Source organism: Hoplias malabaricus, chromosome X1 (genome assembly GCF_029633855.1).
Source record: "Hoplias malabaricus isolate fHopMal1 chromosome X1, fHopMal1.hap1, whole genome shotgun sequence".
NCBI lineage: Eukaryota > Metazoa > Chordata > Actinopteri > Characiformes > Erythrinidae > Hoplias > Hoplias malabaricus.
Window position 1 is genome coordinate 9,688,480 of NC_089818.1, and position 25,358 is coordinate 9,713,837.

Genomic DNA, 25,358 nt, shown 5'->3' on the forward strand with positions numbered 1-25,358 from the left:
CTAATTGGTCGAACACGTGAGCGAGGGAGGCCATCTGTTGCTATTTAAATAAAGGCTGGAATTTTGAAAGAGGTGTTTATTGGAAGCCTCCTCGGAAAGCCAGTGCGGCTCCTCGGCTTTTCAAGGCGGCTGCGGTAAAGAGCCTCACACTTGCAGCTCAAGCAGCCGTGGCTAACCAGCTCTGAACGGCAAAGAAAGGAACCCACTCAGTGCTTGAGAGATTGGCCCCTTTGTGTGTGCGTTTTATACTTTAGACTCTATGCTACGAAAATTTTCATTTGCATGAATCTATTCCATATTCTTTTGCTGCCGTATTTAAAAGAAATAGTTTCTATTAAAGATTTTAATCCCATACCATTCAGAGTATGTGTCTAGCTTTCCATATTGTTTACACACTGGGGGGAAAAAGGCACAGTGTTTGGACATAGTTTGTTTCCTATTTACAGAGCCAGGGCTAAGTTGCCACAGTCTGAAATTGGTTTCAGCCACGGCTTAGCTACAGCATCTGGAGGTGTTTGGATGGTGGAGAGAGCTCTGAATGTTGAAAAGCATGAATGGAGCTGAAGATGTTGCTCTATTCCTGCTCAAAATGTGGGTAATATTGACTTATGTTCTAAATAATCAACAAAATGTAACGTGGAACTGACTCTAAATCGAGGGTATCGCTAACTGTTAACTGTACCAGTGTCAAAGCTAAATCTGAAGTCAGTCCTGTTGTAAATTCATATTTTATTTGCAAATTACTGTAAAGTTAGGCATGTAGCCCAAGGCCTTGCACTGGAATAACAGCAGTGCTCTATCCAGCCCAGTGACTCAAGTGGACTTGAGTGTGTGTACGAGTTAAAATTCTTCTCCTCCTACTAGCTCATCCCTATTCCCCCACAGAAGACCACCTGGAAAAGAGGAATTCCTCCTCCAGACAGGAGACGAGCTTTTACGCGAGCAGAGGTTTGGGACTGTGTGGAATGGGGGAAAAAGGCTTGACAGGCCTTACATAAGTCTGGAGAGTGGGAGAGCAGGCGGACAGAGAGAGGGACAGACAGACGCAACGGCCAGAGAGGCATGAGCGGAATCCCTTCCCATCATGCACCTCCCCGGAAGTGTCTCTCTGGAGGCCGCAGAGAGGGGGAAAATAAACTGTGTGCGATGGCAATAACAGAAGTGCTGCTGGCTCTGTGAAAACACACAAGTCCACACCAATCTGTTAACTGGTCTGTACAGAGAAAGAGAGAGAGAGAGAGAGAGGGTTTCTCTTCTCTCGGGGATTCCCTTTTTCTCCTTCTCATCCAATCAGGGTTGAGTTCACATGCAGAGCCTGCCGCCACACAAATAGCTCACTCTGAGGCCGATGGATAACGTGTCAGAGGGTATGAGGCGCTGGTGTGTTTAAAGGCAGCTGTGGGCTGTGTGTGTGTGTGTGTGTGCTTATTTTTCTACATTTTCAAGACAAATACAGCTGGGAAAATCAGAGAAAAAAGCCTAAGCTACCAACAAAATGCTCCTGACTTCATAAAAGTGCTTTTTAAAAAGCTCTGGTAAACACTTTGGAAAGTGAAAGCCTGATCGCACCCATATTCTAATCAGATACACCCACACACATGGAAGATACTGGATGTAACCCTGACCTTAAATAAAAACAACCGTGAGTGTGTTTGTGTGTGTGGCACATGCAGGCCTGCTGTGAAATCCAAACCTTGTACCAGTCGAGGGGAAGCCCCACATCAGGTCTCACCGCATGACGGATATTGCACACATAGCACCTCACCTCAGGGTCCTACTGCCTGACACATCCAAGCACAAACCAGACTTGAGGGTCCAAAATGACATATTTCAACTCATGCTCATGAAATCCTTCTGAAATGGTAGGTATGTCTTGAATCATAGTATGAAAAATAAGACCCAGGAACTGCTCGTGATGGGCAGAGTTAAATAAGTCTAAGCTCTTACTGTGAGGTTGTTAGTTTGAAACCGTACCAATGTAACAGACATCAGACTGGCTTTGCTGCCTCTTGGTAGGAAAGTTCTCGCCCAACTGGACAAACATTTATCCAAACAGCAGCTGGCATAACAGAATGGACATCCCTACTCCTTCCCAACACGATGGTCAACAGTCAAAGGCCGTTCTGTACCTCAAGCCATTCAACCATCAAATACAGCTCGCCATGAACTTCTGTCCTTAAAGAAAACCTAAAGACACTCCTGGGACTTTTCCACTGCATGGTACCTACACTACCTGACTGTACTCTGCTCTACTCACTATTTGGTACGTGGTCCCTGGTCCCTTGCACTGTGAAATGTAGCTGGTGACGTGACAAAACCTCATCTATAACAGGAAATAGCTGGCTTTGGAAAAAACAACTGTGTCAGCAGTGATATTAAGGCTTGCTTACTCATCATGTATTCATGTTGTTGTTGTTATTTGGGACTGAACACAGCCCTGAGCATCAGTTCAGATAGATCAGCTCTCGCTGGATTCTTCTGTCGGCCACCAATCCAAGTAGCTTTTGAAACTCTTCGAAAGACTGTGGCGTAAAATCCGTTGTGAGTCGGACAAAAAACAAAGGTGATCTCTGCTGTAGCTTGGAGTTTGGACAGATGTCGAGTTTGTGCTGGATGTCTGCATTGTGGGGCGTAGAGTGATGACTCAGCGCTCTGCAAGGTTTTCACGTTACGGTTCAGTCCCTACTCTGCTCGCCTGGAACCAAGAGAGAGCAGGGACTAAAACAAGTAACTGGTTCGAGGTACCAAGTTTGCCTACTGAAAAAGCAAAAAAAGCCAAGTCGAGTAGAGTAGTGTAGGTACCATGCAGTGGAAAAGTACCATTTATGACTCTTCTTTGTCATGGGATATTAAACTCTGACTGAAACCCTTAGTGTCTTTAAACCCTAATTGAACACCCACTTTCTGACTCAAATTATACAGACACTCATAGTAAAATGTTTTTTTTTCAAAAAGTGTATTATGGTATTTCTGAACTCTAATCTATTGCAACTATGAACTAAATCTGAATTATTCAAAAAGACTATTTAATTCCATAATGGGGTCACAGTCACACAGCTCCGGGGACCTGGAGGTTGTGGGTTCGATTCCCGCTCCGGGTGACTGTCTGTGAGGAGTGTGGTGTGTTCTCCCTGTGTCTGCGTGGGTTTCCTCCGGGTGACTGTCTGTGAGGAGTGTGGTGTGTTCTCCCTGTGTCTGCGTGGGTTTCCTCCGGGTGACTGTCTGTGAGGAGTGTGGTGTGTTCTCCCTGTGTCTGCGTGGGTTTCCTCCGGGTGACTGTCTGTGAGGAGTGTGGTGTGTTCTCCCTGTGTCTGTGTGGGTTTCCTCCGGGTGACTGTCTGTGAGGAGTGTGGTGTGTTCTCCCTGTGTCTGCATGGGTTTCCTCCGCGTGGCTGTCTGTGAGGAGTGTGGTGTATTCTCCCTGTGTCTGCGTGGGTTTCCTCGGGGTGCTCCGGTTTCCTCCCACAGTCCAAAAACACACGTTGGTAGGTGGATTGGCGACTCAAAGTGTCCGTAGGTGTGAGTGTGTGAGTGAATGTGTGTGTGTTGCCCTGTGAAGGACTGGCGCCCCCTCCAGGGTGTATTCCCGCCTTGCGCCCAATGATTCCAGGTAGGCTCTGGACCCACCGCGACCCTGAACTGGATAAGGGTTACAGATAATGAATGAATGAATGATAATTCCATGATGCCAAAGTTTTAGAGCATACTTTGGGAGGTAAACCAAGCTTTGCAATATGTTGTTCCCCGTAGAAATGGTGTGAATCAGATTCATCTATTTTAGCATACTATTTCAGCAATTCAGTCACTGTCACTGAAAGCTTCAAGTTCAGAGGTTACCAAGAGATAAGCCTTGACCCCGAGTTGTGTCAAGAACTGTGTCAAGACGTTGCACACAGACACTGACAACACACAGCGAAAGCTTTCACCAAATCACAGACAGATGGTTTTTCCATTTGCTTCTGAGGCAGCTTTCCTAAACCGAGGTCCTGGAGCAGAACAGATAGATGGACCTATGGTACGTATACGTCTTCCTTTGAGGAAAGATCATTGTTTTCAGCTACAATCCATCTTAATTCATTAGTGTTTAATGCAACGGCTCGCTACACCTCCTCTCTTAGGGACGGGCAGAGGTCCAAGTCAAGTAAAACGTTTACCCCAAAGACCACGGAACCCCATGGAGAGAGGAGCAGCAGACGCATTCATATTCATTAGGAAGAGCCTGAGGTGGTGGATGCCAAGGAAAATACTGTAAAATGCTGCATGACTTCCAGGCGGATTTCTCAGTGAGCGTCTGTAGCTTGCAGCAGCGAATAGCCAGGTTCGGAGGGCTGGGGGAGATTGGGGGGGGGGGGGGGGCTACGCAGTCAGAGGCTACGCTAGGCTGACATAAAGCTGTTTAAGGATGAGGGATCAACCCCTGCTCCACTGATAAAAATTGTTTAAAATGTATCTAGTGACTGATGGTGAAGTGTAAGAAAGTCACGGCCACAAACATAAATGCGAACATCTACATTTTGGACCAGTTTTCCAGTTCTGCCGTTTAATATGAGTTAGTGTTATTTTATTGTATTGTATTTCATTTTATTAAAGGAACATAAATTTATGCGGCACAGTGGTGCAGCAGGTGGTGTCGCAGTAACACAGCTCCAGGGGCCTGGAGGTTGTGGGTTCGATTCCCGCTCCGGGTGACTGTCTGTGAGGAGTGTGGTGTGTTCTCCCTGTGTCTGCGTGGGTTTCCTCCGGGTGACTGTCTGTGGAGTGTGGTGTGTTCTCCCTGTGTCTGTGTGGGTTTCCTCCAGGTGCTCCAGTTTCCTCCCACAGTCCAAAAACACACGTTGGTAGGTGGATTGGCGACTCAAAAGTGTCCGTAGGTGTGAGTGTGTGTGTCTGTGTCGCCCTGTGAAGGACTTGCGCCCCCTCCAGGGTGCATTCCCACCTTGCACCCAATGATTCCAGGTAGGCTCTGGACCCACCGCGACCCTGAACTGGATAAGGGTTACAGATAATGAATGAATGAATATAAATTTATTGCCCTAAAGTGTTATGCACATTTGTTTCCTCTGATTTTATTTATGCATAAAATAAAATGTATCATTATTAGTTTAATTATTATTATTATTATTATAGATCACCACAGGTCTGTAGCAAAATCCGAGACCTTCGTTTGTTTAATTTCAAGCACAAGTTATTTACATACAAGTTACAAGTTGGTGAATATGTGAAGTATGTGTGAAGCCCTGTGATGCATCTCACACTGTTTTGTATAAACGCCGCACAGCGAATACAGTTCCAGAAGGTTATAAACAGAAGTTTGCTTTCCAAACTCAATCAAGGAAAAGACCGCTTGTAGCCCTCAAACACCAACAGACCGCTGTTTTTCCACCCCAGCCGGAGATGTCTGAAAACGAACATATTCCAGCAGACACACGAGGTGATTGAAATAATAGAGAGATCTATTATTTCTGTGGAAGAAAACGAGAGATGGAGGAAAAAATGGTGAAAGCGGCTGCGAAGGAGAAAATGAGTCTGCAAGTCTGCAAGAGAGAGTGGGGGGAAGAGAGTGAGAGTGAGAGAGAGAGGTTGCACATGCCCCGTTTGTGATTCATTCCTTAACTTGCGGCTGAGCGTCAGAGAACAGGCAATGGAAACTTCTGCAAATGTAAATACGTTTTGGTTAAAAATATAGTGTCTTAATGCACTCCACATGGGCGGCCTGGCCGGCTGGGCTCTATTTTGACGGGGAGGCTGAGGGAGAAGAAGAAGGAGAGAGGGATGGAGAGGGAAAGACCATAAAAAACTAGTGCGAGAGTGAAAGTGAGGAAGAAAATGAAAGGAAACTGAAAAAGTGGGGGTGAGAGACGGGACGCGAAAGGCTCACCTTGGGCTTTCTCCACGAACATGACCTTGGAGTCGGGCAGGAAGTTATGGCCGCTCAGGAGCATCCTCTTGCCTCCGGTGGCCGGGTAGCTGTCCAGGCTTTGCTTCTCCACCAGGGGCAGCTCCTGGGCCGAGCGCTGGGCTGCGCAGGGGAAGAGAAAAGTCAGAAAAGCCTTGCTATTTATTAGATTATTAATCTTCTGAGCTACTGATTATTTTGAGAACCAGTCAGGTCTTCAAGAAAGCTCCAGCTAATAAAATCGATTAAGTATAAGCATAATAAAGCAATTTATTCTTCAAAACTAAGGATAATAAACTAGCACAGGCCTTGAAAGTCTCCAGGGAGCTTAGAGAAAAAATGCCTACATTCAGAGGCAAACGTCTGAACACACTCGATCAAATTCCGTCTTTTTATGAGGGAAAATAATTAACATGCTATTTTTAATATGATATTTTACTGCAAGCTGTAGTTGCCAGAGTATAACACACACAAAACAATGACACAGAAAATATAAAATGTGCCAACACTTCCCCACAGGCCACAATTTATACTCTATTTGTTTCCCAACATGTGAACCCCAGGAAATGAACATTCTCCGTAGAGGAGAACACGCAACTTGACCAGGGGCATTAAACCATTTTATACGGTGTATAGGTGTGTCCAACTGGCCACGCAACACGACGATATAATTCAAGCTGCCGCATGACCACTGCTGAGCCACTGACAAATCTTATAATGAATAATTCCCAGTTATAACTTCCTCATCGACACTTTTCCCTTCTGGTTCCATTCAGAACTGAAATCAGAATTATTTGCGAGTTTTGCAGAAGCCGCAGACGAGATGCAAAGCCCAGCAGACGACGCAGAATACATTTAAAAACCCAGAAATGCAGACAATGCAACTCATTCTGTATTCCCAGTTTATTCATTCATTCATTTTCTTCAATCACTTCATCCTCTTTTCTTGGTCACATAGGGTTCGGAACCTACCCAGAATCATTAGGTGCACAGCAGGAACACACCCAGTCCATCATAGGGCATCACACACTCACAAAATAACCCATTCACTCACACCTGTGGACAGTGTCACACACACCTGTGGACAATTTCAGAAAACCAATCCATCTTCAGGCACTCAGGCACTCACCCATTCACTCACACACTCACCCAGTCACTCACACTTCCAGTGGACAGTGTTACACACTCACCCTGTCACTCACCCACTCACTCACACCTGTGGACAATTTCAGAAAACCAATCCATCTTCAGGCACTCAGGCACTCACCCATTCACTCACACACTCACCCAGTCACTCACACCTCCAGTGGACAGTGTCACACACTCACCCTGTCACTCACCCAGTCACCCTGTCACTCACACCTGTGGACAATTTCAGAAAACCAATCCATCTTCAGGCACTCAGGCACTCACCCATTCACTCACACACTCACCCAGTCACTCACACTTCCAGTGGACAGTGCCACACACTCACCCTGTCACTCACCCACTCACTCACACCTGTAGACAATTTCAGAAAACCAATCCATCTTCAGGCACTCACCCATTCACTCACACACTCACCCAGTCACTCACACCTCCAGTGGACAGTGTCACACACTCACCCTGTCACTCACACCTGTGGACAATTTCAGAAAACCAATCCATCTTCCGACATATGTTTGAACAGTGGGGAAAAAAAAAATAAATAAATAAATAAATACATAAATAAAACCATCCAGAGGAAACCCCCACAGACACAGGGAGAACACACCACACTCTTGACACTCAGTGGCCCATAGTAGGGATTTTTTTTAATATTTAACCATGACCTACATGTTGCCTGTTCTTAACCCACATTTTACAGTAAAGGTACAGTAAAACCATGGCGATGGCCAAAATCTGTGGTGCAGATTTTCCAGTTTGCAGGGGGCTCTGGACCCCTAACCCCACAACATGGACCTGTAGTCTCTTCATATTTTGGAATGTGCTTAAAACACTGAAGAAGACATCTGGACAACCTGATTCCCATCTGCCCTTGGGACTCTAGGCCTCTTCCCAATATAGAACGTCAACTCTCTCTTCTACTTAACTCCCCCCTCACCTCCTTCGGCTTCTATTAGCGCGATGGCTATTAAACCCACATTAAACCTGCCCCTGCTATAAATACCAGCGAAGGGATCAATCTTAAACTCATTGGTCATATCAATATGTTTATAGTCACTATTTGCCCATTAAGCACTTCTGGCCTCCCTGTCACGCCTCATCTTCATCAGGGAGCTGATTGTGATGAGTCACACTTTTCAACACCAGCTGTGTCTTCTGGGTTTTTTTTGTGTAGAAGCTTGAGGCTTGGAGCTTGATCGTTTCAGCAGTTTTCGCAGCCAAAAGAGTCAGAAGTGTGGGTTACGTCAAAGTGAGCGCGGAATCCAGTTCCTTCGTTTGTCATCAGGAGTTTGGCTCATTAACCTTAAACCAGACGTTTTAATAAGTGACAAAGGTGGGAGTACAGTCCATCTGTTTGCCCCGAATGCAGAATGAGCTGATCGTATTGGGTGTAGATTTATGGAATAACATCATCACACCTCAAGCGAGAAAGTCATGCTCTCATTTGTGTAACTCTGACAAACATTACATCAGCCCCCAAACTAAACTGGACGGTTCCTCATAGTTCCAATCACACTGAGGTTAACGGTGGGTACTCTACATGTCGAATGACCTGCACTGACCCTGTAGCAACAGCAATAGCCAAGTACTTCCAAGAATTCCAGGACAGATGAAAAAGGCTATTTTACTTCCGGTGCTGGGAAAATGAAAGTGAAGTATTGTTTGTGATATTTTAAAATGGAAATAATATGAAATGATGGATGGAAATCTGTTAAATATAGCAGCTCCTTGTTTTTTAAAAAAGTGCTAAAGCTTTGCTTTCTCTTCAGACCAAAACATCTTGCTGAAAAATTAACCAAATAAGAAAAAGGAAATTAAAAAATACTACATATGAAACATTCAAGACTTGGGTTTTGTTTGTCTGAACCCCTGCTGCGTTTGCTGAACATGCCTCTGTGTATGAGTGTGTGTTGTTAATCCTGTTATAACACACTTACAGCACTCTATGGGGTTGGACGACGCTTGGAGAGACACCGTTCTGCCGTTGGGTTGGTTGATGTGGACGCGGAACACCATCCGGACCCGAGTGTTCTTCCGGCCGATGTCCGTCTCGCCCTTCCTCAGCTCGATGTCAGAGTTACGGAGCTTCAGGATCCCAGCGCAGTCGATTCTGCAGGAGCCAACAAAGTTGATTCATGTCTGTATCAATATCACGATTTAATGACGAGTTTCAAGTTTTCAGGTCACAAAAACACGACGTAAAAAATCACTGTCACAAATTTGAATTGGGGAAATAGAGCCTCTGTCAATGCTACTCCGGGCTCAGCACTGCAGAATCTGTACTATGTAACATTTGGAGGGAGGTAGGGAACTACCCTGCAATCCTTCCATTGTTTTGAGGACAGTCCAGGAGCAAAAATACCAGAACTTCCCTAGAGGTCTTTTAAGCCGAGTGGGATGTGTTTGGCAGTGGTGTGTAAAACCTGTCCAGCCCAGTATCAGCTGTTAAGAAAGAATGCATCTGTGGCATGGACAGGTCAGTTAACAGCAATTATGCAACTGTTGAAGAGATGCTTATGGAAAGCATTAAGCGTGTGTACAATTTACTGTGTGTATTTGTTGTTGGCAACGAATGAATACGAGGGACATTAATTGGGTGAGGGACTGGACATGCACTGATCATTAGTGTAACTCAAGTTACAAATAAAAAAGCCAAAAAAATGATGTCATATTTTGTTCCATGTGATCAAAAGCTATATAACGTGTATCGTGGTTGTGCTGCTTATATTAGGGTTTGTGGAAACAGTGCCTGCAGTGGCTCTTTGTCATGACCAGTGAAGGACTTCAGCCTTCACTCCAACAATGCTGGGCTTTGTAAAAGTGATGCATAACGGATCAAAGTTTCGGTGCCACTCGAACCCTCGCGCCCTGGAAGAGGGACTTCCCTTCCTTTTGCTTAATTGCCTCCCTGGTGTCTTTGGAGGAGCGAGGGGTCTCTGGTGGCCTTGAATTTCCAGGAGGAGACGTGCGTCGGACATTAAGCAGTCGCCGGTCCACTGTCTGATTCAAGTGCCGTTCAGGGTCACACTTCTTCAAGATCAAACATTTACAGCTTAACTAGCGCCACATTTGGAGGCAGCCACTTTTTTTTTTTGGTCGTCTTCATTTCGGTGCCTTTCGCACGCCCACTCTTTTTCCTGGGGATTTTCCTTCATGAGGCTTCGGAGTGGGAAAAAGGCATCACTTTTCAGGCTGGCCTATTTAAGAAATTAAATAAAACTTAAGCCTTAGCTGGTAGAAAATAAGGAAAACTAAAGAGGAGAGAATACATATGGGATACGGCTTGGCATTCCAGTTATTTTACATGGGAGCTTTTGGGCCCAGTTCCTGGAACTTGGTAAATGTCAAGTTTTACACAAATCTATTTTTCCTCCTCAGTCGGGTGAAATCCGAATAAATAGAAAACACCATAATAAGCACGTAAGAAACGGTGTCTGATGTCAGCTTCAAGCAACACAGGTTTCAGAAAGAGCCCAGTTCTCCGGTTTACTGTTACACAGCCAATTGAATCAATTCGGACGAATGTGTCAAACAGGCTACGTCTGTGTTCGGATGGGGTTTTGTGAAACTAGCCTCTTAGGTGTTTTCACAGTGGAGCATAACGGCTAAGAAAGTCCGAGACGATCAGTGTGGGTTGACAGATATTTCCGTGAAAAAAAAAAAAAATAAATAAATAAACGCCTGGCCTCCTGAACGTCGCTTGGCTCTTTCCGCTGTTAGTGCTTGCTCTAAGCAATATAATTAAGAAACAAGGGAAATAATGGGAAACGAATGACCTCATCTGTCTCAGCAGTGGACACTGAACAATTAGGGACACACTTTCCACTGGGCATGCTCACTGGCGCTCTTCAACCTGCCATAGGATGTAGGTTCCTGGCTTGTTTTTTTTCACGTTTTCTATTCTATAATCTTTCAAAAATCAATACTACAGTCTACGAGAGCCTCAAATCTCGTGTGAATGCACAGCGCATTGTTCTCACTTCTCTTTGACACTGTACCTACTTCAGGCCTTCAGCTCAGTACTTTGCTGGTACGAGTGGATCAGACACAGCAGTGCAGCTGGAGCTCTTAAACCCCACTGTGTCAGCAGTGTTAACACATTATGTTCACGGATACTAACCCACCTTTAAACCGTCTAAACCCAAACTCACATAATTTTGGATCCAATATTCACTTGCCATTTTCAGACTACTTCGTTTCTAGGTTATTTTTTGTTGAATAAAATTAAAATAGTCATTTTTAATACTATGCAACACTATGTTCCCAAAATATGGCACGAATGTTTTGAATCGCCATACTATACATTGCAGACTCAAAGCTTTAAAACGTATTAGTTCACCTAGTATACATCCACCCCCACTGTCAAGTGGAGGTCATTCAACAGTGGCTTCAAAAAGCTTGCTGACTGATGAACAGAAAGTGAGGGATTTGAGAAGAAAGCACCAGCCTGGGTCTTATCAGCATCAGACTGTTTACGGTTGGGTGGAAAGACCACATCAGCAAGCCTCCAGACAGACCATGTGCTTTTAAAAAAAACCACAGCCTACACCTTCCTGCATAAGACTTGGTCCAGAGAAAAGCCCCGACTTCCAAACCACTCTTGACATTTAAGTGAACCACCTCCACGAGCCCTAGATCACCACGTCGTCTGGACCTGCCCCCTCCCTCCAACCTTGTCCTGTGTTAACTATGTTAACTATTTGATTAAGGCATTAAACCTCTCCATCAGATAAAGTCTGGAGCTACAGAAGAGTCAGACAACCGAACAGCTTGGATAAATTTGCTTTCGAAAAATGAGACAACAGACTGAGTAAAAGAGAGGGGAGCATGACTTCTGGAGGCGAGGACGGTTACGTAACCCAGTCTGGGTCTGACGCCTTATTTCTACTAGTCCGAGCTACTGGGACGCGTGCCAGCAGAGCTGTGGAGGAGGGAAGCCCGGCCAGGAGCGCTGCAGGCTGGACAGCATGCCGAGCACGAGCCCTGGGGATGCTGGATCTCCAGCTGGGGATGGGGGATAGAGGAGACAGTGTACAGCTCTTACTTAGTGAAGTGTAACTGCGAGGCAGGGTTGGGAGAGACAGGAGAACAATGAGGGCTGCAGGGACATCCTACGATGATAAAATGAAGCTGAGGGCAGACTGATATGGATGTTTACTTTGCTGGATTTCAGGCTGGTGCTGACTAAAGTGTTCTCTATGGAACAAACAAGAGTTAACCCTCAGTGAGTTCATGTGACCTTTCCAGCAGGTCCAACATACAAGAGCATATGAAGAGCATATGACCACTTTTCAACAAGGGAACAGTTCTGGGTCTTAGTGAAACATCTGTGATGTGCTTTGGTCAAAATACCAGAAGGATCAAACCCCACAACAGCATTCTCCAGCTGTCTGAGTAGCCCTGTTCAGAATGGCCAGTTTCAGCGCCTGTTCCTTTAACTGTTAATGAGACACTCGCTGTTCTCCAAGACCTGAGTGCACAGCAGTGAGTAGCAGAATCGTTTTAGCCGTTTTTGCTCGGTTTTCTTTATTCTCTGTTCTTGTTTTCACCATTTATTGCCCAGTTTCTCAGCGCACCTTGTGTCTGTTTTGCTCCACTTAACGTTGTCTTTGTGCTCACACAAACATGGGGCCAGCGCTGTGATTGGAGAGACTCAGATGAGGGGGCGGGGCAATTCTGACGTCCCTGCACTTGATGTCTACCCTGTGTTTTATTGCCATTACTTCCCTTTGCCCTCACTGCGTCTCTCTCTCAGTCAAGACGATGCCTGTTATTGGCTCCTTTACCCTGTCACTCCATGCATGTCTATGGAGATTATATACTCCCTGAGTGGGCACAACTTAACACCTGAGTCCACGTTATCAGCTGAAATCCCTCATTTTAAGGGATGTCTGCTCCCCTAGTGTTAGCGCCAGATGCCTCTATGTATTTTAATTAAGTTATATGCTTTTATGAAATGAAAAAGAAACATAGGGACAAACACACACAGACACACATGACAGGGAAACACTCACATAGCGCGCATATTGTTCTCTGGCAGCAGGGGGATCTCCAGCACTTTGGTGTTGGACTGCATGGACTCGTGGCTGGCGGTGGACACCGTCTTTCCTGTGATGCGGTGGACCTGGTAGAAGGCGTGAGGCCGCAGGAGCCGGTCGTCTGCCGTGCCGATGAACAGCTGCAGCGTCAAGGGCTCGCTCTCCATGTAGCCGTAGAGCTGGCAGCACAACAAAGAAAAGCAGGTGAGCCCCCTCCAAAAAAATGCCCCCATCTCAAGAACCCCTCTCTTAAAGCTGTGTAATTACTACAGCACGCCGTGGCTAAGACTTCCTAATGATAGCTTTTAGCCTCGGAGCAGCTTAGCACAGGCATGCCAGCATGGATTACCCCACTCAGGCTGGAGACAAGGCACTATGTGCAGTCGTATGCAAAAGTTTGAGGCCTCTGGTCCAATTATGTTTTAGTGTGGAGAGGATGTGTGGGACCTGGGATGTTTAAGCGTTTGCATAGGGCTGAAATCTTCACCCAGTTTGGTCGGGCTGATTTGTTAGTACTTTCCCTGTCCCGATCTAGGGTTTTTTTTTTTTTTTTTGAAAGAGACTCTACGTCAAACGTCTGAACACTACGTTACAGCACACGGGCTGGATGTTGGCTCCTGTCACTTTGCTGTTCATTAAAGCTTTGGAGTGGCTGTAAAACGATGCCTAGGGAGATGCATTGAGACACTGACTCAATGGAAAGGGGCTGTTATGGACCTGCAGCGAGAGGCTAAAGTGATTATTTGAAAGTCTTAAAAGTAGCTCTTAATTGGGTTCAATTTATTCATTCCGCATGATGCAGAGATGTTCTGTTCTATTTTTTCATGATACCTAATAACATTGTAAGCGTATTAACTCAGTCACTTATCATTTATCGCGTTGCTGTTATGATGCTGTCGTCATCGTGTCAAAAACAATAAACCTGAGGGTCATACGAAGCCAACACATGGTCTATAAACTTAGATTAGCAAAGTTGTATGCTGATGTTTCTGAGATATAACAACGTTATTCCACGTACCGTGTTTCCCCCACAGGCAAAATGACCATAACAGGATTCATAAAACTTATACATTTCTCATCCACTGTGGCCAAGTCGATAAGCATTAGCGTAACTTGGCGCTGCCATGCTGCTAGCCGCCATAACACCACCCTCAGGCTTTCTGACATGGAAAAGAGTCTGCGTTATGATTTTCATTACGGCTCGTGACGCTTTGGGTCGCTGCCAGCGACGGTGCCACACTGAGATGAAAGAGGCAAAGAGAATCAGGACCCCCACTTCAAACAGGTACCACTTCCTCTCTCGCCGGATACCACTTAGCCCTTCTGCTCTCCAATAAAACACACTTCAGCACAGGCAGGCCGAACAAATGGCTGTTACATGTGGAGAGAAACCATTAGTCAATGGTACAGTAAGTGGAAGACACTTACTGCGCAATCAATCCCAACTTGATCTGACATCCAGAAACACGGCAGTGTCTACACTCTCAGAAACTGCCACTGGGGTAAGAGCACTCATGTCACTTCACCCTAGTTTGGCAATGGAACATAATTGTACCCATTTAGCCACGGTTTTACATTGCCCCCATATACTTTCTCATTTTTTTTAATGAACGTGATCACAGACTATTAAAACCAGACCCCTGGGTCTTTCATTAAAGACCAAACAGGTCCAGACTGACACCTACCATAAGGATTTTGGTATAAGGTTTTTGTTTAACATATAATTTTAACTCAATATTCAAATATTCTCCAAAAATTCCTTTCAAACGGCTTAATTTTTAGGTCATTTTTGAATTACAATTGAGATTGTAAATAAATAAATAAATAAATTCTTAAAAACGTATTTGTACAGAGCAGTGCTGTTCATTAAAAACCAACCCAGTTGCTGTGTATTTCATGAACGAAGGCCGGACTAAACAGCCTCAGTGGACTGTGGCCACTTTGGTGTAAACCAAATTGGTAGCTTTGGTGCAACCAGATCAATCCGTCTTCATGTTCCCCACACTGTGTGTGTGGGCGTCTGGATTCCTTCCCAGTAAACTGAAAAGAAAAGAAAACCTCGGCACCCGGACCAAAACCTCTCCCAGGGCCTGAGCCGGGCATTCAGAACTCAACCCAGTTGGGTTTGCCGGCCACATGTTAGATTGCCCTGAAAGCAAATAAGATAGAGCTGTCAAAATAAATCCCATGTGGTGAATCCAACTGTGTCCACTCATCGTTTAACCAATGTGTATAATTGCAGGTCTCTGCCTTGTGAAGTTTCATTCACTGACCCCGTCAAGAGGCTAAGGCTGTCAAACTAAATAATAGAAGCCGTGCTTATTTTAGTAATTGAGTCATCGAACAGAATGCAGACCACATGTAACCTATGACATAATCTGATTAATGCTTTTATAATTGCCTCTGTGGGGTAGAGGGGTGGGAGAATGGGACCTGTTAGAGAAAGTTGTTGGAAATTTTAGGCAAGAACAATCACTTTCTCCAACGTGCTTAGAGGAATATAACGATAAGTAAGTTAGGTCATGGGTAAGTAGACTTCCAGACAGAAGGGATAATGACAATGGGTATTCTTTGCAGAGAGAGAGAGATAGACAGTCAGACATATATGCTAACAGTCAGACATAACAGACAGACATATATGCTAACAGTCAGACATATATGCTAACAGTCAGACATAACAGTCAGACATATATGCTAACAGTCAGACATATATGCTAACAGTCAGACATAACAGTCAGACATATATGCTAACAGTCAGACATAACAGACAGACATATATGCTAACAGTCAGACATATATGCTAACAGTCAGACCTAACAGTCAGACATATATGCTAACAGTCAGACATAACAGTCAGACATATATGCTAACAGTCAGACATAACAGTCAGACATATATGCTAACAGTCAGACATAACAGACAGACATATATGCTAACAGTCAGACATAACAGACAGACATATATGCTAACAGTCAGACATAACAGTCAGACATATATGCTAACAGTCAGACATATATGCTAACAGTCAGACATATATGCTAACATATATATTTTAAACTTATGAAAGTGTCAGGACTGTGTTAGGTTCAGAAAATAAAGCATAAAATAAAAGTATGAAAGGGATAACGATACAGTGGTAGAAAGCCATGTAACTGGACAGGAGCTAAGCCAGTTTACCCGCTCGGCCTGTCCGCTACATCATGATATTCCAACTACAGGCATCAGGACCATTGAGGATCATTTTCTAGTATTTGTTAGGATGACGACTATAAAGGTATGCGAGACTAATGCTACAATAAATGTCTCCCTTTCCAAGCACCGTCTCCCGACCTTGCTGCACAAAAATGACAGAATACCGAGCCAGTTGGCTAATGATCTATCCGCGTCCACCCTCCACCTCCCTCGCAGCTGTCCTGACCCTGAGCGCTAGTCACATATGCTTGTCATCAATGAGGCACGCCGGGGTCAGGGGCTTCTTGAAGTCTCTGGCCTCTCCAGAGAGCACTTCATCTCCAAGGTGATCTCACCAGAGCGCTCGCTCCGCTTTATTATATTTTACTCACTGTGTCACCGCAGCTAATTAGCTTCAGGCCCCGCGCGCTACTAAGCGCCACACGGACAAGTGGAAAAGAATGAGGGGAAAATGTTGCACTTTTATTGACTTGATCATGAGGTCTAATCAGAAAACAGCCAAGCCGACCAAGAGACCTTTTTACTTCCACAATATATGGTCATACTTTTCAGGTCTATTTATAGCAAGGCACCGTGTCCGTTGTGCTGTGGTGTGGCCATTTTTGACTGCTTTCAACGGACCAGGCTTTCAGCTTTCGGCTTTCATTTGAATCAAACGTATATTTGTCACAAACATAGTCCATACAGGGTACAACTAGCAGTGCTCATGAAATAGAAATCAACGTAAGACAGAATCTATACGATAACGAGAGTACAAATAACGATATATTAGGCGTATAAAATAGGTTTAAATGCTTTTTTTATATGATTGTAATTCAAAATTAAAACATTCTCCTGTTCCTTTGTGGTTTTAGGTAACTGTTGAATAAAAAGACCATTTTGATTTTCAGTGCTATGCAACAAAGTAATAACCACAAAAGTAAGTAGTTTAAAAATGGCTATTGAGAAGAATTTATCGGTCACTGCATTCGTTACCTTCAAGTTCCATCAGGAAAAAATGTTGCAAAAGCAAGTGCACTGATTTGTTCTGTTTTTGGGGATAATATTGCATCTAAAATTACATGTGAGTTCTGGTTTAGACGATTTAAAGATGGTGAGTCTGTAACTGTATAAAAAACGAATCTGTGGGAGAATGTTTGGATTTTGAATTACAACTGAATTTACACAAATAACACTTGAAAACTTTTTTCCTAAACCTAATAAGGGGTTAAACAAAATCATAGCTATCAAATAAACGTTAAAATGTAGAGAGAAACAATACTAAAATATAACTAAAGAAAATGTGCAAGTATAAGAGTAAACAACTAAAAATTCAGCAAGTTTCAGTGGACAATTTCTACTTATTTGTTTTTCTACGTTTGCTTACACTAAACGTACCGAGGGGCTGATTTACACTTTGCAAAACAACCTACCTTATGACCGGGAGCACCCAAACATTCGCCTGCTATATTTGTTTCTATACCTGCATGACCTTAGGTGTATACCTCAGTGCGATGGTGGTGGCCTCATACGCAAGGGGAAGTGATTAATGAGGTCAGGGAACTCACAGTGATGCTGCTCTTCCCGACACTAAAGGAACGTGGTTCGTCCCCCTCGGATGACCTCGATAGATTCGTTTACCATATGCGCACCCCTGAAACCTCTTTTCCGCACGCTTGGAGACTCTCTCCAAAATGGACTCTCTACTGATTTATTAATTACATACAACACTAGGAGTGGGCACTGATTTTTGATAAACTACATGTTTTCAAACTTCATAACAACGAGACCACGCTGTATTTTGATTTAACAGTTTGGCCATATCACCCACCCTGTTCAATACTATGAAAAACAATGTATTAAATGTACATAAATTGTTGGTCTACTATAAAAATAAACACGATCTCTCTTCTACTGGGTCAACACGGTCAAACTGTAATGATGTCACATGTTTGCACTAGACATACGGAAACTAAGACAATGGAAAAACAAAAACAGATGTGTGCTAAAAGATATATTTGAGTAAACACAGATATTTAACTGTGTGCGACCCCAAATAAACACCAGTTAATAAAGCCATTTTAGTCATTTTTTAAATCATAAATAAACTTTCTTACTTTACTTTACTTTCTTACACATTATTAAGAGCGCTCCAGCGCTGCAGGCATCCAGCAGCCTACAATTTCTCCCCCCTCTCTCCTCAAGGTAAGAGGAGTGGACAGCTCTTGGGCGCACAAACCCACTTCTGGCTGTTGTTAGGCTATTTTGCATAGACCAGAGAGAGAGTGAGTGGCGGCCTGCGACAGAGCCAGACACCTCCAAGAGCTGACGGCGATCACTAATTTCTAAATCAGCAGAATTAACATGGAAATGCAGTCTTAACCCCCGCATAAATGTGATGACATACGGGGGAAATGTCAGTCTAATGGGCTTCTGCAGGGGTTTTGCAACAGTAGCAGGCCGCTGTGTGCATTAGTGAAATGCCCTCGCTGGTAAACACATCGGTCCTGTCGAGGGTGTGCGGCTCCAGGATTTGCGATGGACTCATTTGTTTAAGGAAATGAGAGGCTGATGAATGGTGTGGTCCACTCTCAGAGGGAGACCAGATGAAGGTGGTGTATTTGTAGTTCGGTTCCTTTGTTCTTGAATAATGAAAGAAAACGGGGGACTGCTGGAGCTCCGGGGCTCTGGTGGTGGTACATTGGAGTATATTGCTACATTAGAGCAGTGTTGCCTAAAGCGGGGGGCACGGAGCTACAGGGGGTGTGGGGGTGTGTAGGGGGCGAGGCAAATAAATGAATGATATTTGACACTGGTGGTAATTCCTTGGTAAAATCTTGGAGTAGTTCTTAAGTTGTAACAAAGTGCATTGTGCAGTTGGTTGTGAACTGCCTTACGGAAGATCAGGGTTCTAACCCGGCTCAGGGATCCACATATTGGCATCCTTCCAACACGATTAGACCCCGGGTCATTTGATCTAGCCTCAGCTTTTAAACGCGAGCCTATCATGGCGATGTTGACTGCACAACGTACACAAATCCCACCCTAAACGAAACCTGAGCACTCTCCTGATCTCTTTCTGCATTTCTCCCTTTCCAACTCTTGGTTGTGGTGAGCAGGAATGTCATGACTGGTCTAGTCCACGTGGCGTAGCGAGGGGGAGCAGAAGAGAGGGAGAGAGGGAGCGAGAGAGTGAAGAAAGGGAGGGAGTAGACCTCGGCCCATTATCGCATTCACTCCCGAGCGCTGACAGTCACCCGGCGAGGCCCCTCTGTACCAAATTAAATCTACACTCATCCAAGTCCTCTCTCTTCTCCTCTCTAAAGCCCCCTTTATTAGCCTTCCATTGCTCCACATGTGTGTATTTCTGTGTGTGTGTGTGTGTGTGTGTGTGTGTGTGTGTGTCGCTTTATTGTGTTTGGCTGCATCAGTAACCAGAGGCTCATTTTCTGTTTCTCGGCAGAGTGACTGCAGTCTGTGCTGGGTATTAAAACACAAATCGAATGTTATGTCATCGAGGGCCAGCGTTTCGAGTGGCGGCCCCCATGTCTAGACCAGCGATCATGGAGCTCTAAGCTCCGTATAAATTGACGGCATTTAAACAACTGCTCGGAACCGAACTCCTCGCCAAAGGCTACAGTCTGACGTATCAGGACTCCAGTGCCCCGTGTTCTAAATGGCCACCGAAGCCTTACCTCATAAACTCTGTGGTCCTCGCCTCAAACCAATGAAAATGTTGCCGTTGTGTAGCATTCTTCGAGTTACACTATGGCTGCATAGTAGTGGTTTCCCAATACCAAGGTCTTGAGTAAGGGGAGCCCCTAAAAGAAAAGGAAATCTGGGCCTGGGGGGAGTTTAATAGAGCGTTGCGTAATAAACATGAGGCATTAATTATTTGCAAGACGACACTTCACGTGGGTGACAGGGTGGTGCAACAGTGTCATTGTCGAACAGCTCCAGCGTCCTCGGGTCACTGTCTGTGAGGAGTTTGGTGTGTTCTCCTTGTGTCTATGTGGGTTTCCTCCGGAACCCTCCCCCACAGTCCAAACACACGTTGTAGATGGATTGGTTGTGAGAGCGAGGGTGTTGGCGCTGCGGTCACTGTGACGCCCCCTAGCCTAGATGCGTGAAAACTTAACAATCCGCTGTGGCGCCCCCTAGTGGTAGCTGCCGAAAGACCAGGACCAACTGCTTGCCCCACGTTTCAAAGCAGTAATCAAAGAAGACGAAAACATATATAGCGGTAAGTCTTAGAAACACATAAATTCATGTCCTAGACCTTTACACTTCACGAAACATAATTCCAAGTTGTTCAGCATTGGTAAATCCATTTCATATCAGTTTCAAACTGATGGAAAACTCATCAATCCTGACGTGGTCTGTCAACCGAAGGTAGACGTTGACATTTCCCCCCAGAATGCATTAGGAAAACCACAGTGTACATGCTGGCCATAGCTGTGGTGCAGCAACAGGCCTTTTCCGCAGACAGTGGGGATGTAGAGGGCTTTGGGGGGGGTATCCCCTCTTAATAGCAGTGTGGTCAGCGCTGGAAAAGTGGCTATAGGGGTCAGCAGCCTCCATCACCAGCCAGATGAGCAAATGAAAGCTAGAAAAACAGTGGTTGAGGAGCTGTGGAAGGAAGAAAGCTATAGGAAAGACTCACGGAGGGAGTGGGCATGATCAACGGGCAAGTTTACAGACCAAGTGGAGAGATTTCCACCATCTCGGGGCATCTTTTCAAGCCCACTCACTCTTCCTCTCAGCAGCCTTGGTCCCCAGTCCGCCAGAGAGGGAGAGTGATGTCAGCTTCCTAAACAAATGGGAGCCTGTGTGTTTGGCAGCAGTCGTGGAAGGGGTTAACACGTGGAAGTCGTGGAAGGGGGAAAACACCTCCGTTCATTATGGCAGTGCTGCAGAACCTCGATGATAACTAATGAGCAGACCAGCGGTGGAGAAACGCCGCACATGGGAGAGAGGAGGCAACTTTTTCATCCATGCTACAGCTGTCTAATTCTATGCAAATTAACCCCCTGAACCCAGCGAGCACAGGAATGGGCAGAAAAATCAACACGCCATGTCACCACTGGCAGTGGTAAAATCATTAATTCAAATATAGCATGTAGACCCAGAGAGTTATGTTTGCTTCCATATTGTCCAACACTGCAGGACTTGGGACTGGAAGGTTCAATCCTTTTGACCCCTAAAAGAAAGAAACAGCACTGTCTCCTCCCTCAACATCCACAAGGAACGTGCCCTTATCGTACATTCACAGCAGCCATTTTTCATCTCATCGCCCAAGTCACTGGTCAGTACAACTGTGCCATATAATAATCGACCATGATATATCGCCATGGTTTTTAAAACGATAAATAATAATGATACTCTGACTTCATTCAGGTAGCCTTAATATGGCATATGTTCTTTACATGAGTCATTTAGGCACAGTGAAGTACGGTGAAAATATTTTGAGGTGGAGGAATTTGCTCTTAAAAAACTTTTGGTGATATCATTATCACCAAAATACACTGAAATATCGTGATATTATTGTAGGGCCATATCGCCCATCCCTATTGGTCAATCATTGTCTGTTGGTTTCAGTGACGTCAAAGACACCATGGCAGTATGCCATACTTTATTGACATACAGAATCAAACCACAAATATCACACAAGTTCCTACCTGATCTATAACTGTCATCTGTGCGTAGGGCAAGATCCTATTGGTGCGGTAAGTATGAGAGGACAGCTGCGTCTGTTATTGATGAGATGGAGTGTTCTTTCCTACCCTTCTTTAAAAGTTACACAGTGTATTTTCTGCAGTGCTGAGCCCAGAGCTGCAATGACAGAGGCACTGTTTTCCCAATTCCATGTCAGTGGAGCATCACAATAGTATTGAAGCTGTAATATTAAGGTGTTGTTTTAAGATATAAATTTAAAGAGACAACACGGGTAAACAGAGACACTGCTGTTTCTAGTCTAGGGGTAAAAGACTAACTCCTGCGTTAAAGAGAGTGCATCCGAGGCTGAATACTGGCCCAACTCATTTATAGAGTTGGGTGAGAGTTGTGGCTCTAGCTTGGTTTGTGATGTTGTCTTGTTTTGGTGGCGCTACTCTCTGGGAAATCTGTGCTGTAGCCTCAATAGCGGATGACAGGAAAACAGTGAGCTGTCAGCACATGGATTGACCTGGGAGTGTTTATGAGGGATGAGTGCTTCACCAGAAATGACATCAGCAGTGAAGCGAGCTCCCCTGGAGTCTGGCTTGGTGGCATCAGATGGGACGACTGCATGAACCCACCCCCTACACACACATACACGCATTCACACCCTCTGCCCTGCCTAGTTCCCCTGCGGGACACCACTGGGACTGAGGGTCTTTAATCAGCAGGAAGCAGAGTGTCCCCAAGGGTGGCAACCCTGCTGAGCCCCAGCTGCCTGTGTGATGACTCCCTGTGCCCCACACCCCTACCATCTCGCTGCCATTCTCCATGACTGCACCCACCCGCCCAGAGCCTGCTCCTTCATATTGTCTCACACTCTCAGGAAAAGAACGTTTTAACCGTCTTTAAAATCAGGATCCTTACATCCCATGATTTATGAGTCAGTAACTACATCAACTGTAAATAACAGCACAAACGGCTGCTACAGTCTTTATCACAATAACATTCAATACAATGAGGTCACGCTAATAATATTTTTGACTTAATGCACAATAAATGGACCATTGTGTTTTGTTTCATGTTTGTTTACATAAAATTGAATGTCAATAATATTTTAACGGGTCATACTCTTCTCGTCTCTCATTTTATGTTGTTTTTTTTTTTTTTTTTTTTTTTTTTTTTTATAAAGTGTTTTTATTTGATATATGTTTTTTTTTTAGATTATTTAAACTTACATTATGCTCCAATTCCAGTGTCTGAATATTCATAATAATCAGAAGTCCATTGTTATTTAAAGGGGTGAGGAGTATGGTGTGTTCTCCCTGTGTCTGCGTGGGTTTCCTCCGGGTGACTGTCTGTGAGGAGTGTGGTGTGTTCTCCCTGTGTCTGCGTGGGTTTCCTCCGGGTGACTGTCTGTGAGGAGTGTGGTGTGTTCTCTCTGTGTCTGCGTGGGTTTCCTCCGGGTGACTGTCTGTGAGGAGTGTGGTGTGTTCTCCCTGTGTCTGCGTGGGTTTCCTCCGGGTGACTGTCTGTGAGGAGTGTGGTGTGTTCTCTCTGTGTCTGCGTGGGTTTCCTCCGGGTGACTGTCTGTGAGGAGTGTGGTGTGTTCTCCCTGTGTCTGCGTGGGTTTCCTCCGGGTGCTCCGGTTTCCTCCCACAGTGGGGCAACCTCCTATTGGACGATCCATGTGGTGGACCTTCTACATGTACAGATAACAAACTGGAACGACTATGCTGAAACTCTCCTCTCTCTTCCCCCCTCCTCAGTCGAGAGGGCCACTGAACCCAGCAGCAACCTACCGCTGTCTGGCCACAATCAGACATCTCGCTTGGCTTCCTCTTCAAGAAGCCTTCAGATTTTTACATCCAAAGTGGAATATTTAAGGCATTACATCACAGTGAAGAAAAGTAAAAGTTAAACTATGTTAGCAATGCAGTTAGTGAAGAAGTGCGTCACTGGACTGGTGTTTTCAAATCATTTCCTCTGAGAATTTCTTGCATACAGGGATTAAAAGAGGAAAAAAAAAAAAAAAAATCACACTGCACTGAAGCCAGGTGCGATCAGGGGTCAATAGAGGAACATCACTGCACAGAAAACAACCAAAAACAAACAAAAAGACTCAGGATACACACCCTAGGCCAAAAAAGATTGCCTGTGTTTTTATTTTTTAATAAAATTACTTGAAAAAAAGACCTCACTTCTGCACTGTTTAATGCATTATCACTATTTTTTTTGCTGGATTTAACATATTAAGAATGTTAATGTTAACAAAATACACCTTTGAATGTGGGATATTTTCATACAAACTGTGAATACACCTAAATTTGCAGAGTATTTCCACATTTAACGTGAACAGATGGTCAACAACACATCCGAATTTGCCCCTATCTGTATAGACCCCCGTTTTTCGGGGACCAGAAAGAAGCAGCTTCGTACATCTGTGTCTAGTTAGTCTTCACTCCAAACAGCTCAAATCAGAGGTTGCCAAGGCTGAGGGTTAAAGAAAATTTCCAATAAAAAACGATCCACGTGCTCTAAACAAGAGCAGAAGGGACGGGTTAATATCGTGCGGATGATATCACGCTCAGTGAGCCCTATGTGTTTTTTCGTTTTTTTGGAGGCAACTGCTTCTGTTTTCGCTCCCGCGGACCACCACTGACTGCAGCAGCGGAGAGTGAGTGATGGAGTGGCACAGGCTCGGTCGGGTCCAGTTCAGAATGCCAAGAGCATGACACGCCTGTGTTAACAAATTCACCTTCAGCACAGAGACATGACTTTTTGGTGGGGAGGAAATGGCTTATAAATAACACCTGAGAGTTGATGAATTAGGTTTGAAACTGGCTGGAGAACCACAGCTGCACTGAGAAGTGAAAGAGCTCCGTGTCTGATTGGAGAGAAAATAAGCGTTTGGAAAACAGCTGCAATGCCTCGACTACTGCCTCCACCAGCACCGCAGCGCTGATTCTACGTCTAAATATATTAGAGTATCGATTTCATGGTCACAGACACGTCACTCTCAGGCACACGCACGCTTGTGTGCAAAACGTAGGATGGCCCAAGTCAAATGGAGTTAACAATATTTGGATCATTATTAGTGTTTTTTTTTTTTTTTTTTTGGTATTTTCCTTTTCTATCGGTGGTAAACTGGTAAAAATGGAGAAACCCGGTTTAGTTCAGAGAGCAAAAACATGCAGTCCTGCTAAAAACATCAAAAAGTGTTTTTTCTGCTAATTTTATTGCAGGTTTTGAACATATTTGCTGCTAAAACAAACAAAAACCAAATCAAAATGTTAGTTTTCTAGCTGTCACCAAACTTCTGCACACAACACTCACAGCAGGTCAGTTTCCACCTTCAGTTCGAGCAAGATCAGAGCTGAGGGGGCAGCTGTGTTTGAGAGAGCGAGAGCGAGAGAGAGAGAGAGAGAGCAAGTGTTCTGGTTTAGGTAATG

The 25,358-nt window shown here is 44.7% G+C and overlaps 1 protein-coding gene across 1 annotated transcript in view; it reads right to left on the minus strand.

The window, feature by feature from the left end:
• Positions 1-25,358, minus strand: part of LOC136675895 (nuclear factor of activated T-cells, cytoplasmic 1-like) — a 107,024-nt gene that overhangs the window by 70,192 nt on the left and 11,474 nt on the right. Inside the window, exons 4-6 of the mRNA XM_066652695.1 lie at positions 13,057-13,259; positions 8,980-9,152; positions 5,879-6,019 (exon numbers count right to left, since the gene is read on the minus strand). Coding sequence (XP_066508792.1) covers positions 5,879-6,019; positions 8,980-9,152; positions 13,057-13,259 — 517 coding nt within the window. The remainder of the gene's footprint in view (positions 1-5,878; positions 6,020-8,979; positions 9,153-13,056; positions 13,260-25,358) is intronic.